The sequence below is a fragment of the Rousettus aegyptiacus genome, unplaced genomic scaffold, assembly GCF_014176215.1.
Source record: "Rousettus aegyptiacus isolate mRouAeg1 unplaced genomic scaffold, mRouAeg1.p scaffold_m13_p_2, whole genome shotgun sequence".
Lineage (NCBI taxonomy): Eukaryota > Metazoa > Chordata > Mammalia > Chiroptera > Pteropodidae > Rousettus > Rousettus aegyptiacus.
This window is the reverse complement of record NW_023416295.1, coordinates 43,275,573-43,290,743: the sequence shown is the minus strand read 5'-3', so window position 1 is coordinate 43,290,743 and position 15,171 is coordinate 43,275,573. Positions and strand designations below refer to the sequence as shown.

General features: G+C 38.6%; 1 protein-coding gene across 3 annotated transcripts in view; it reads right to left on the bottom strand.

Moving 5' to 3' along the window:
* PDE11A (phosphodiesterase 11A) overlaps positions 1-15,171 on the bottom strand; it is a 312,968-nt gene that overhangs the window by 46,555 nt on the left and 251,242 nt on the right. For all 3 annotated transcript variants that reach the window (XM_016152597.2, XM_016152596.2, XM_036236781.1), the window contains one exon: positions 14,961-15,061. In XM_016152597.2, coding sequence (XP_016008083.2) covers positions 14,961-15,061 — 101 coding nt within the window. The remainder of the gene's footprint in view (positions 1-14,960; positions 15,062-15,171) is intronic.

Below are 15,171 nucleotides of genomic sequence, written 5' to 3'. Positions count from 1 at the left end.
TTATCATTCAACATAGAACTGAGCTGTATGATGATTCGAGATAAGATAAACTTCCTGGTAGTAAATTCAGGATACTTTTTTCTAGGTAAGAAAATAACTAAAATAACTATTTTGCCCTTTCAGTGCTTAAACACTTAAGCTGTGGAGTCAAAAATAACTCTTTAAATAATGGATCAGGCACCTACTTGTTGTGCAGCTTTGGCAAGTCACGTAAGCCCTCTGAGCCTCAGTTTCGTAACCTCGGACTTGGTAATGAGATTCACTAATTTACAGAGTTATCGGGAGGATTACATGAGATAACATATGCAAAGTGTTTAGCACAGTGTCTACACATTTTAATGCTGGACACACACACACAGACACAGATCTGAATGTATATAGATATGGAAAAGACAAGAGGGCATATTCTAAAGTTGTGAAAATAAGGGTGATTTATTTCTATTTTCAAAATTTCTCTTTAATCTAGTTATACAGCTTTCTATTATGACAGTGAGAAAGGAAAAAAGAGAACATCAACATTTTTATTCTTTAAGAATCATTTCCCAATGTTTCACCTTCTTGGCACTTTCTAATGAGAGATAAAGGGTCCTGATGGCACTGTTTCCAGAGTGGATTCCTCAAAATGCTAATCTTAGAAGCTACTCTACATAAAGTGATTATTTCCTGGTCAAGTAGGTTTAAGAAATGCTGCCTGTAATATGCCTCTCTTGGAGTTTTAGCACCTACATTAGCCTTTTGAAGGCTCTCAGAAATACTGAGCTAGAAAAAGCTTACTTAGTCTGCTTAACCATAGAATTCCATAGTTCCAATGTCGTAAAGAATATACAAGGTGGTGTTGGAAAATGCTACCATGTTATGTATGGTGGAAATCAGAGTAAGATCTTAGATGCTCAGTGCTGAATCATAGTCTGGGGGAAAAAGGACAAGATGCTGGGTGCAATTGGCTCTCCTGTTTCTGGTCTGGGTTGCCCATCACTGCTGACTACCTATATGGACTTCTTGTTATCAGGTCAGACTGACTACTCAATTTACCTGAAAGGGGACAGGTCAGGAAGACAATGTGGCTCACTTCCTTATTTTGAGACACAGGCAGGTCCTGGACCTATTGCTTCAAGTAGATACAGGTCGAGGCCATATCATAGTATGGGGGGGATCTCTACAACAACCTCATCGCAATTGGTAAAGATGGCACAACACAGTTGCATGGAAGGGCCCAGCAACTTCTCTCCTGTTTGGGCGTGCAGGTGTGTACATATCTTTTCTTCTTATAACTTTACCATCTTTTGCAATTGCCCACTCCCTTCTTTATGACCACGGTCATGCCTTTTCACATTGCCACTGTGACTGTGAACTGAAATAGAAAGGGAAGCAGTAGAAGGAAGAGAGCCTAGATCTGGACTCAACACTGACCTGGGCTTCAGTTTCCAGCTTTGCGGTAAGAATTTGAGATGAGGTACATTAAGTGTGTGGCAAGGTAGATACTCCATACCTGATAGCTATGGTTAATATGCAAATACTATATTAATAGTATTACTGCCAACAATAATACACAATGAGCTAATCGTACTACATGGAGATCGAAGATGTCATCTAGTCTTTCTTTTCTCTGAATGGATATTAGTCTTCTTTCAAATAATCGTGGAGGAGAAAGTTTGATTCAACAAGTATTTATTAAATACCTACTCTGTGCGAACTCTTTACTAGGATTTATGGTCATAAGATATGGACGTGGTCTTTAAACATCTTTGAGTTTAATAGCAGCGATCAACAAAACATAGGTAATTCTCCTTGAAATGTACAAATGATAATACTAATGATCCTGGGACTAGAGTGAAGTGAGGAAGGCACTCACCTTGGGCACAAAATTTGAGTGGGTGCCCAAAACTCAGTAATCCAGACAAATAATATTTGAACGCAATATTAAGAAAAGACAATATAAAGACAAAAAAAAAAAAAAGAAGAAGAAGATATCGAAATTTTAAATAAAGACAGGACGTGACATTGCACTTGCATGGCTCTCCTCACCAGCCTCCCCCTTGTCCCTGCCCTGATAAGGCTAATATTTATTGGGTCCTTACTGTGTTCCAGGCAGACCTCCTGCGTTCTGACAGTCACTACCCACATTATTGACGTCGGTAAGCTCCTTAGCCTTCCTGGGCTTTAGGTTTTTTTTTTTTTTTTTTTTTTTTTTATCAGTAAAGAGTAATATTAACATGATCTACCTTGTTAGGATTGGTGGGAAGAGTAAATAAAATGACTTATGTAGAACACTTAACAGAGTGCTTGGCACACAGTGGGTACTCAGTAAGGATTAACTACTGTTATTAAGCTCAGGAGGGTTGAGTTAACTGGCCCAAGGCTTCACAGCTGGTGAGTGGCAGAGTTGTGAAACAAACAAACATAACCCGTTGGAATGACAGCTGTGCCAAGCAGCTAAGCTGCGCCCCGGCTGTCCTGGGAACACAGAGGAAGGCACTTAGCTTAGCTTGGAAAGTCATGGAAGATCATAGCAGGCTTTCTGACAGAGCTTTCAGTCATCAGCTCTGTCGTCATTTGCATCTGGGTGTCATTTCAATCCTATGAGTTATTCTAAGAAATCCATGAAGACAAAGGCCTGGCACATTTTTGTTCACTCCTGGATCCCCAGTGCTTACAACGGTGTTGACATGTAGTAGGAACTTAATAAATATTTGTTGAATTGATGAATGCATGAAAAAGATTATCTCGTAAAGCTATTCATTAAAAAAACATAACAGCAACTCTTCAGTCACTGGTTTCACCTAGATTCTAGTTGTTCTGGGATCTTCACAGTGGCCATTTGGAGAGATTGTGATAAGAAAACAACACAAAATTCATTCAAGAAAAGCCCTGGCAGATTCTTAGAGACTAGATTCTAATTCGAACCAAGCAGACATCATAAGAAGTTGTGAGACATTTAAGAATGCCATTCCATCCAATGTCTGACCTTCCCTTCACCGATTATTGTTATATCTGCTGAGAGTACGTTTGATAAATGAGACATAACGTTTTTGATGAAAAGTGGAGGCATGTTGCCTAGGTGGCTAACTCAATGAAGAAAATAATTTTTTAAAATACAAATCTATGACATGCCAATCAAATAGCACCATAAGAATAAATTTCCCAGTGATGGAAAGTTTAATAGCTAGGGTTGCTGGTGTGAAAGCCTTAAATCAAGTGAACCCCAAATCAGTCATAGGCTTCACATCACATTATAACAAAGCTATATTTTATTACATCAGGATAAAAGAGAATATCCACTATCTGTAGAGGATGGTGGATAGAGAGGAGGGGGAGGGATTTTTTTTTTATAAGACACAGAAGAACATGGCATACTAATTTTATTTTTCCTCCACTGATAAAAGTATGCAATTTCTTGATAGGTTCTATTTATTCTGGTGTCTCAAGTTTTAGCTATGACCTCAGAAAGTAATAGGAGACTTCCTGCACACCATAGTTTTATCAAGATAAACATGGGAAAAGTCTAGTCACTGGTGGAATCACATATATCATACATCTGGTAATAAATTTGGTAACATAAATGCCAAATAGATGCTTTAAAGTTTAAACCAAAGCGCATTTAAACTTTTTTTCAAGTTTCCAAAAATTAACGCCTTGAAAGATCAGGAGATGGGGTTAATCATTTTCATAGGGCTGCAAAAGGATTTTTGAAGTGATGATATGCAAAGTTCACGTAACAAATTTGTTATGTATATTTAAAATATTTTAAAAGGCATAGAATTACACAACAGATAGAGAATCAATCTCTCTTTACCACCCAGCCTGAAAATAAAGCTTTACCCATCCCGTCGAGGGCGCTGTGCATCGCCGTATGGCTACTTCTGCCTCCCGCCCCGCCTCCCACCACAAGACAGCCATTTTCTAAATTTTGCATAAATCATCTTCACATATAGCCTTATAATTTTACCAGGTAAATTATGCATAATATTGTTCTGCATGTTTTAAAATTTTAAAAATGGCGTCATCATCGTATCTGTATTCTTTGGCAACTCGCTTTTCTCACTCAGGGTCTCTGAGATTCATCCACGTGGCTACGTACACAGCTCGGCCACTCCCTTTCGCTGCTGTGTGGTAGTCCACGTGTCAGTATATCCCTGTTTATTTACCCATTTTCTGATGATGAAAATTTAGATGACTTCCAATTCTTTTATTATATATCATGAACATCCTTGTACGCGTCTCTGTGAATTCATGTGATTTTTCTATTTCTGCCTCTCTGTCTCTGTCTCTCTCTCTATATATAATACATACACATTTACTTATGTAAAATTGTAAAAATTTTACATATGTAAAATTGCTGGGACATGGAATGATTTTTCTGTATTTAACGAGTTTTCATTATAATTACAGACTGTTAAATGTATCTGAGACCTTTCAGAAAAATCTGCTGTAATTCGTTTTATTGGTGAGGAAATTTAAGGTGAAGGAAGATGAAGTTGATTGTTAGGGTCTCTCTCAGGGCACTTATGGGAATGTCTAGGTAGGTTTTAGGTTCCCAGCCTCCCAGTTATGGCCTCTGAGACCATCTTTGTAAATCGGTGTGTAGCATGAACCTTGTGTGTTGTGAGAATATGAGCAGCAGAGGCTGAACCCCTTCATGAGCTCATGGCACTGCAGGCTGCCGTACCAAGGCCGTACCCAGCTGGTGGTTCACAGCTTCACGTGGTTTATTTCTGACCTCCTCCTTGGTGATAATCATTACAAAACAACCATGTAAAATTCACTGCACTTTTGAGAAATGAATTTGCCCACACAGCTGCTCCTTTTAGCATCTATATGTGTACGGGTATGTACATTATAGAGTCAGCAGCATGAGCATATGTGAAAATGTTAAAAATAGGAGCACTTTTAAAAACATGGGACTGATAAAATGAACATTTGAAAAATACACAAAATTATGTAATACTCCCTGGATCTAAACCTCTTTGTCATAAGGAACTATGTCATTAACTTCTCAAGTAGATCATTGGGAACCTTGGTTTTCAAGGACAATGGCAAATACCTCTGCTAGTGAAAAGCAACTTACTGGAAAATCTCATTTATAATCAGATATGTTTTTATTAGGCTTTTATCCTGCTCTCCTGACATATGTTCCACTCAGAGAAATAGGAGTCTTTACGAAAGCATCATTTGAATAGAACTGCTAAAATTACCCTCAAAAATAATTCTAAAGATTGGTTACCAGTCACCCATCGCTACACTGAAAAGCTTTCTGGTTTGTAATTTATCTGCAATGCAAGAAATTATTTGTAAAGCGAGAAATCATCATTCCTGTGTATATTTTAATCAGAAATGTTTTTAAAATTTATATATCTATGTATACCTGTGTGTATGCATATATTCTCTATTTATCTATTTATCTAACTGTTCTGAATCAATTAAAGGTCCATGAATGTTAGGAAGGTTTTACTGCTGAGGTGGCAAATCATGATTGTGACTCTTCTGCAATTTCAACTCCAGAATCGTCAGGCAGGGGCGGCAGAAATGTGTGTGCGGGTGGGCTGGAGTGGGTGTGGGGAAAGGGCAGGATATTTATTCTTTCAGTGTTCTTATAGCTCATTCGAAAGGCAAATCAGACATGTGCAATTGATTGTTCAATGTAGATTCTGGAGAGATTCTGGACTTTGGACGTAAAAGCACCAGAGAAGAATAGAAAATTAATAAGCAGATGTTAACTCCTGTAATTATGACTGAAGGAAAAATTGTCATATATTTAATTTGGAAAATGAATTATCTTCCTGCTTTAAACCAGCACTGATAACACAAGGGTAAATTAGCACTGGTGCCCACCAACTAAGAATGAAATGACCTGTTTGATGCTGTGCTGATGTTGACAGCATGAACACATTTGGGAAAACGCAGGAAATCGAAAGATCAGAATGGCTCTGAAGTTTAAAAATGGCAGAAGATCACACAACACAAAGCCCTAACATCAGTTCAGTCCATAGTCACCATGCCAAGAAGTGGGCTAGGGCGCTGCTAGATGGTGCGTACTTCAGGTGCCTGACGTGTGCCTTGTTTGCAGCACATCTCATGCTGTGGTACTGCTGGTTCTCTTCCCCACTGGGCACTGAGTCCCTGAAAGTAAGAACCACGTCCTATCTGCCTCTGCATCCCCAGCCACTAGCACGGGGTCTGACATAAAGACGGTATCAATAAGTGTTAACGAATTTCTCTGGATTTTAATTCAGTTGTAATATCATGTGGATTGGGATGTGAGGATGACTATATGTAAAAATGTTTTTGGAATTCAGGAAGAAGTACCAGAATATTTCTTTCATCCAGCTGCCACAGGGTTTGTTGTTCAGACATTAGAATCTTTTCAGTGGGTTAATTCGGCAGGCTTTGTTAAAATGCAAGAATGTTTGGGAAAGAGCAATGGGTTAATCCCTGTAAGTCATTACACCTAACTGTGCAGTAATTTATCCTCTGCCTTTCTAATATGGCGACTGGTAGAGTGCAGGCAACTGTGGAAATTGAAAACACTGAATGTAGTGAGCTCTTAATAAATATTTGTTGATGAATGAATGGATATTCCTGTCTGCATAAGAGTAGAAACACTTTTTGAGTTCCTGTTGTATTTTTTAAAAATAAATTGTTCAAGATAGTAATCTAATTTTTAAAAGGATGATCGAACTATGACTCCTAAAAATCCTAGATAATTTAGTATATTTTGCTGCCATTATCAGATGCTTTTGAGAAATGCTGCTTATCGCATCCCTTTGGAATGACGAAGACAAAGAAACCAGTAGACTAAGCATTTTTCCATAATTACTGATGAATATTTGTAGAGCATAAAGGAAATGGAAAATTTTCAATTTGAAGATTAGTCTAATTTAGATAGCCAACCAAAAAGGCATTGGGCACCCAAATGGATTTATAAAATAGGAATTATTGGATAATTCTTGGTTTAAATAATGGTCTGAGGCAATGTGGCATGGAGATGTGAGCACAGACAACTTGATGCCTTTGGGCAGATTCTTAACCTAAGCTTAGGTATCCTTATCTATAGGATGAGGAGAGCAAATCTACCTTATAGGTTGATCTGAGAATTCAATATCAAAAAAGTCTGTATTTTGAGAACTTGTCGCGTCAGGCAGTGTGTCAGATTTTGAGGCTCCAAGAGCGAGATGGCTGCATTCATGTCCTCCTCTAGCGGTGATACAGGGAGACGCCATAGTGCCTGGAAAAATATGGGGCACGGAGCAGGCACCTGGCAGACGAGAGATACAGCGTCATATGATCACAGCCTGTTGGGGATGGATGCTAAATTATAATTGCTACCTGACATACCAACACCCTCCGCAACTGTATTAAAGCTAAAGAGCTTCCAGCTTCTGATGCCCCAGCTTATCTCAGTTGCAAGCAAGGAGCCTCTAAGCAAGGAGCGGTCTCTGCTTCACCAGCCAGGCTCCTGGGCGACTCTGACCTGGGGCCTCCACACCAGCCCTCCATTCTGCTGGCAGAGTCTGCAGTTAGTTGAATTGCTACCGGCTTGCTACCTACGGTACTGGGAACTGGGCTCTGACACAGGCATACTCAAGTTACTGCTGCCCTGAATGCCTGAGTGTTCCCAGGACTGGCCTCACTTTCCCCTTAATACTCTTAAACTAACAGTTGTATAACTGCAGGGAGAATGGCAGAGTAGTTCAAACACTTTGGAGTTCAACTACTTGGCTCAACTCTCAGCTTTACCATTTGACATTGTGAGAAATTTACTGAATCTCTCCACACTCAGTTTCGCCTGTGTATTTGAGGTCAGACATAGTACCTGTCTAATGAGACGGCTCTAAGTATTAAATGGAATAATGTGTACATAAAGCTCCTACGTAAGCATACAGGAGATATTAGTTGTTGTTTTTATTATGAATTGTGAAAGCTGTATAGCTCATTTTTGTTGACTTATAGTACAGGGCAGATAAATAGTACAGGGCATTTGTGACTTTCCTTTGAATTTTTAACACATGTAATTTGGGATCTCTCTCTACCCACCCCAACAAGCTTTGTCTTTTACGGTGTAAGTATTTTTTAGTTTTCTGGCTGAATGATTCTTTATAAGATATTTTACATTATCAAAGTTATTAAATTTAAATTAAATTTAAATTATGTTTATTATTTAAATCTTAATTATTTAAGTTACCAAATTGCCTTTCAAATAGGTATTCTCCTTTGACTGCCACAAGGACCCTCAGGGATTGGTGTGGGTGATGTGCCTATCCCCTTGTTGCTGACAAGGAAACGAAGCGAAGAGAGATTAAGACTTTCTCAAAGTCACATGGCTGGTAACCGATAAGGTGTTATCTAATTCCTGCTTGAGATTCTGAAATTACTATTTAATTATCAAAGCCTTATTCACACTGCAGAGACTCAGAACTAGGCACAGAAATAACTTTTAGAAAATTACTCAGCAGAAACTGGAAAATGTTTTTAGTGAGTTGGAAAATCAGACTGAAGAACTAACCCCCAGACTTAGGTTCTGAAACCTAGAAATTCACACTGAGGTTATTGTTGTTTTGCTTTTGTTTTTCAAATTTGTGAAGTCTGCTTTTACCTGTCATTTGTAGGACGGAATCCTGAGGACACCTAAAGCCATTAGAAATTAAAGTTATAAGTTTTCATGGTTATTTTTAAAGGGGTTCCATGTTTCCAGGAATCTTACATTTTCCCTCTCTGGTGCACAGCAGGAGACCCTGCCCCTAGGAATGAATCATAAACCCCTCTCCATAAGGCCTAGACCTCCTTCCTGGCAAACCTTCCTAAACTACTTTCCCCAACTCAGGGAGGAAAGCAGTGAGCTTCCTCTTTCATTGACCTCAACTGTATCATGACGTTGGATTTGAGCAGTGAGGGCAGAAGACCTAATGCTAATTCAGACTTATAGAAAGCTGCCTCACGTCCTCTTGGCCCACCTTGTTCCAGGTATTGCTCCTTCAACCAGCGCTACAGCTCGTGTGTCATTGGCCCTATGGTTTGCCTTCTTTCTGACCTGTTTGCAAGTCCCTGTCCCAAGCTTTCCTTTGGGAGAGGGCATGGGAAATGCATGCTGGTTTTCATATTAAACCAATTAATGTATACCTGGGAAGGTCAATATTGCCATGTAATTTATGCCCAATTCAAATAACAACTATTTCTTGATTTTTCCATTAGAAAAGGAATATAGTGATAATGGAAAAAGCCCCAAAAGAGGACGTGTGGGTTCCAGGTTAGCCACTATTGACATCTGTCCCAAACTACACTATTTAACCTTTTTTTTTTTTTTTTTTTTGGTTTGACCTCACAGAATGCAAGGACCTTGTCAGCTTACAATCCCTTATTTTTTATTCTTTTACACCTACAGCACCCGGTCTTCCTAGGTGGTCTCCCATCCAAGTACTAACCAGGCCCAACCCTGCTTAGCTTTATACTATTTAACCTTTTTGAGCTCAGTACCTCAAAAAAAAAAAAAAAAATACTTGGATTACATCATTTCTAACATCCCTTCCAGTTCCGCACTGAATATTTGTGAAATAAAAGCATCTGGGTGACTGTAGTAGCTGCTTTCCCCCTCATTAACCTCAGGGCTTGTTTTCTCTAAAAATATGGCAACACTTTAAAGCAACTTCAGACAGGCAAGTGAATCAGCCTCCTGAAGGTCTAGATTAGAAAATGGGCAGCTATTCAGAACCTCAAAAAAACAATAATGCTGAGAAAAAGAGACCAGCCAGCTTTTCTGGGAGTCAGCAAACATTAGCAGGGGCTGCAGCATTAAGATAAGAACAGAGTAATGAGAAAGCGAGTTGTAACCAACTTCCCTGACTGCATTCCAGCGGTCACTCAGTGATTCATCACATCCTTAACACGGCTTGATAAATGAACTCCAACTATTGAGACTTTTTTTCTCCCTTAGAAGTTATTTGGAAACTTGGCTTGGGAAAATGCTTCTACTTTGAGGAAAATAAGGCAAAATCTTGCAAGTGTCAGAGACAGGAAATAAAAATATTAACAGATGTAGGCTTCCATAAATCCCAAATGAAGGAGCATCAATTCAGAAAAAGAGGGAAGATTATGATAGTTAAGTCAAACATGAGAGCCACAAAACATGCAAAATAAATAGGCTATAAAGCAAATGAGGTTGTAGATGTAGCCATTTATAAGACATACAGGATATTCACAAGATATAAAATGTTTATAAGACATAACATAGATATTGCTACTCCATTTTACACATGAAGAGGCTCAGAGAGGTAAATAGTTTGTCTGATGACACACAGCTAGGTAGTGGCAGAGCTAAGGTTTTAATTGTTTTTAGCATTTTATTTTATTTTGTTATTACTTTCAAGTGCACAGTACATTGGTTAGACATTTATGTAGTTTATGAAATGATCCCCTTGATTACTTTATCATCCCTCTGGCTCTACATATAGCCATTACACTAATGCTAACTGCATTCCCTATGCTGTGCTCTCCATTCTCATGACCATCTATTAAAAGAAGTACTGATTTGTGCTTCTTTAATACTTCACCCTTTTCTTGCAACCACTTAACCCCTGCCCTGCCTCTGACAGTCACCAGATTGTCCTCTGTACTTGTATGTTTTTGATTAGATTGTTCTTTTTGTTCCCCATATTCTGCATATAAGTCAAATCATATAGTATTTATCTTTCTCTGTCTGACTTGTTTCACTCAGCATAATAACCTCTAGGTCCATTCACACCATTGCAAATGGTAGGATTCCATTTTTTTATGGCAGGGTAATATTACATTATATATATGAACCATAACTTCTTTATCCAATTGTCTATTGATGGGCATTTAGGTTGCTTCCATATCTTGGCTATTGTGAATAGCACTGCCATGAACATAGGGATGCATAGGTCTTTATGAATTATTGTTTTGGTTTTCTTTGGATAAATACCCAGAAGTACAATTGCTGTATCAAAAGGTATATCTATTTTAAATTTTTTGAGGACTCTCCAGACTGTTTTCCGTAGTAGCTGTACCAATTTGCAATCCCACCAACAGTGGATGAGGGTTCCCTTTTCTCCACATCCTCACCAACACTTTTGTTCTTTGATTGGTTCATATAGCCATTCTGACAGGTGTGAGGTGATATCTCATTGGATTTTAATTTGGATTTCTCCGATGATTAGTGACCTTGAGCATCTTTTCAAATGTCTATTGGCTAAAGGTTTTAGTTTTTTAAATATATTTTTTAAATTAAAATTTATATTTATCAAAATAATACATACACAGTTAACAAACCGAACAGTACTAAAAAGCATACACTTGACCCTTGAATAACGTAGACGTGCTGACTCCATGCAGCTGAAAATCCACATATAACTTCTGATGCTCCAAAAACTTCTATCACCCCTCGGTATCCACGGGGGATCGGTTCCAGGCCCCTGGCAGATACCAAAATCTGTGGATGCTCAAGTAACGTACATAAAATGTTGTATAACAGTGCATATAGTCAGCCCTCTGCATCCTCGAACACCCAACAGAGGACTGAAATACTGTTTTTGATCCATGGTTGGTTGAATCCATGGGTGTGAAACCCACAGATACAACTGTATTTATTTAAAAAAATCTGTGTGAGTAGACCTGCACAGTTCACATCTGTGTCGTTCAAGGGTCAACTGTTTAATAAAAAAAGACCAGTGCTCTCAATATTGCTGACTTTTCATCCTTTGACTGTATTTCCCAATGCTTTCATTTGATTTTTTTTTTATTTTAGCCATTAGGTTTTTAACTTCCAAGAGCTCTTTTTTCTTCTGTGGTCATTCTTATTATTTTTAAAAACATTCTGTTCTTGTTTCATAGATATAATACTTAGCTCCCTAAGGGTATTAATAATAGTTTATTTCTCTGTTTTCTCTGATTCCATTTTTTTCCAATTGGTTTTGGCCTCTGTGTTTAGGAGGCTTTCATCAACGTTTTGTGACCCTTGGTATATGTGTGTAACAGCAAAACATTAAAAGGCTGAGCAGGAGCTGTATGGGTGTGTTCGCTGCATGGGATACACTTACACAAACATTGCATAGGACATATTTATACTAAGACATTATTCATTGTTTATCTGAATGCAAATTTAACTGGGCTTCTTGTATTTCTATTTGCTAAATCTAAGAACCCTAGGTGTGTGGCTTATGGATTTCTAGCTTCTGGGTGACTGGGCTATGAGCTATGGGTTTTTAATGCAGACACTCCTTCCATTTTCCTTCATCCACCTTCTGAGCTTTGCATCTCTTTCCCACCTTGTACTTTTCCCACACCAACACTCTTTCTTCTATTTCTCTGGAAAATAACCTTCTGGCCTTCTCCAGGAGTGACTATGTTGGTGGAGGACTTTATGGGCTCTGAGTATTCTGTAAACTGACTTTTTAGTGATCTCTTTGTTTTAAGCCTTGAGTGTCACACCCACTTTTCATGGCACTTTTTTGTCTCAAAGCACTGAGCAAGGTTCTGCAAGGTAAACTGGCTTTTTTTTCCCTCAAAGTTGTTCTCCTCTGTGGGTCCTACTTTTCACTTCTAGTCTGCCAGATTAGTTACCATTTGTCAGTTGGCCCTCCATTTTCCACAAATGTATTGACATTTCTTATCAGTTATGTAGCCTCTCTCTTTCTCCTTGAATATTTATGCTTTTTTCCCCCTTTTAAGTTCATTTGCTATCTCAGTAAAGTTTCAGGAGAAAGAAGACATAGATACTTGGGCTGAATATATCAGGTTTAACCACAATGCCAGAATGAAATTTAAATCCAGACCAATAACTCCAAAGCCTTTACTCCTTACACCATTACCATGTAATAAACCATTCGACAGAAGCCAACAATAAATATCTGTGGCACAGACTTTCAGTTGTCTACTCCATTACCTCTCCTCTCTTTCTTAGTAATAGAATCCCTAGTTTTTAGTGGGGCATGTGATTATAGATATGTGTTGCTTAACAGTGGGATATGTTCCTTGAAATGCATCGTCAGGTGATTTCATCACTTTGCAAACATCATAGAGTACACTTACATAAACCTAAGTGGCACACGCTCCTAGGCCACATTGTATACCACTATTATATACGCAGCCCATCGGTGACTAAAAGGTTGTTATGCAGCATGTGACTATGCCCAGAATAAAGGCTTTCTTTCCCAACCTTCCTTCAGCCTACCATGGTCAAATGACTGAACCGTGACCAATAAAATGTAAGTGGAAGTGTTACGTGGAGTTTCCAGAAAACTCTCTTAAAAGATAACTGGCATCACCGTTTGGTGCCCCTCTTCTTTGTCTCTTCCTTCTTTCTGCTAGCCGAAAGGTGGACCTTAGGCTTGAAACTTGAGTAGCTATCTTGGACTAGGGTGGAAAGCATGTGTTGAAGGTGTCAGCACAGAAAAATAGACGTAGTGTGCGTCCCTGACAACTTCATGCAGCTTCTCCACCTAGTGCAGATTGCTTATCTCCAGACCTCTTTTAAGGGACAGAGAAATAAGCTACTGTTCTTTGGAGTTTTCTGTCCCTTATAATTGAAGCTAATTCTAGCTGATACAATGCCATAAGGTTTCAAAGAGAGTGACATGTGATTTCTAGAAAAGGTGGTAGAAGAAATGAACCTTAAAGGATAGCTTAACCAGATGTGGAAGAGGAGGGATCAGTTTCCATGTGGGAACAATAACATGACTGGGACACAAGGGGGCACTGCATGAGGTGTTTTCAAAGGGTAACATGTAGACCTGCCTGGCTGGAGTAGACAAACCATGTTGGGGAGAAGTTGAAGATAAGAATGAAAAAAGGTTGAAGGCAGATTATGGAAGACCTCAAAACTCAAACTGAATTTAGAGGTTGCTTGGAAAGCAATGAAGCTTCTGAAGGCTTTTGAGTTGGAGATACATGTCTTAAATGTGAAGCAGAGTTAGAGTGAAGAATTTCAGAGTCTTCTATATGCCTATCTATATAAAGGTATTGCAGAGATGATGTTAGGGAGCATGAAGTACAGTGGAGAAAGGAGAACATGGGCTTAAGAACTAGCACAGAGGATCAAGGAGAAAAGAAACCTACAAAAGATCCAGAAAAGAAGAGAGAAAGGCAGCTGGATGTTGGGGAAGAAAAGAGTAGAAATTGACAATGGGAAGTAAGCAAACCTTCAGATGCCTCAAAGAAGTTAGGAAATATCAGAAATGAGTAAAGGACATCGAATTTGGGAACAGGGAAGTCTCCGGTGACCTCTGAAAAGTACGGTTTTGATAGAAAGTGAAGGTGGATTCTGCTCTTTAAAGCGTAAATGGGCATTAAGAAAATAAAGGTACTACTGTGCTCCACTTATTTTAAAAGGTAGGCAGTAAAAGAAAGGTATATTGAAAACAATAAAATAGCTCCATGGGGTCAAGTGAAAGAATTTTTTAAGGAAGGAAAGTTGTTTGGTCTTCAAAAGAAAACTGTACATATCAGTGAAGAAAGAGATTTTCAGGCTGCCAGAAAGGTGGTATCTGATGAAGCAGGTCTAAGAGGAAATGAGAGGGATGGAATGTCCAGCTCAGATGGAGGCCTGAAATTGGATAAAAGGGAGACAGCTTTTCCAAGAAAGAGAAGTAGAGGAGAGGTACAGAATGAAGACTTGGAGTGCGAGCTTTCAGCCACAAATCTTTTTCATTAGCATCATCAGTGCCGTTACAGACCTGACCAGAAATAATAGTCTGAAATAACAATCTTTCTCTAAAAGTGGCCATCACTTAGTTTGAGTCAAAAGTCTCAAACAAAGCTCATAAAACAGAAGAAAGATATAAATCTCTTGATTGTAGTCCTGCTTTTCTTGTAGACACCACCTTAATGAAGTGCATTTACACACTGATATTAGTGCTAGAATAACAAGCATCCCACAATATGGACCTGAAAATTGATTACAGGATGAAACTTTACGTATCCATTTGTCAAATAGATCAAATGCCAATACCTACTCAAAGTACAGAGTGAGATCTGTTGCCAATATTGACTGCTTCAGAAGTTGCATGAGGTCACTGTATTCCTTGGAGGACAAATTAGCAAAGATGTTGTGACCCTGTAATGAGAAAGTATAAAGTCACAAAAGACATCATTAAATCTGAGGCTGTTGATTGTATGTTTTTCCTGCATTAAAACATATATACATGGGAACATAATAAAACTATT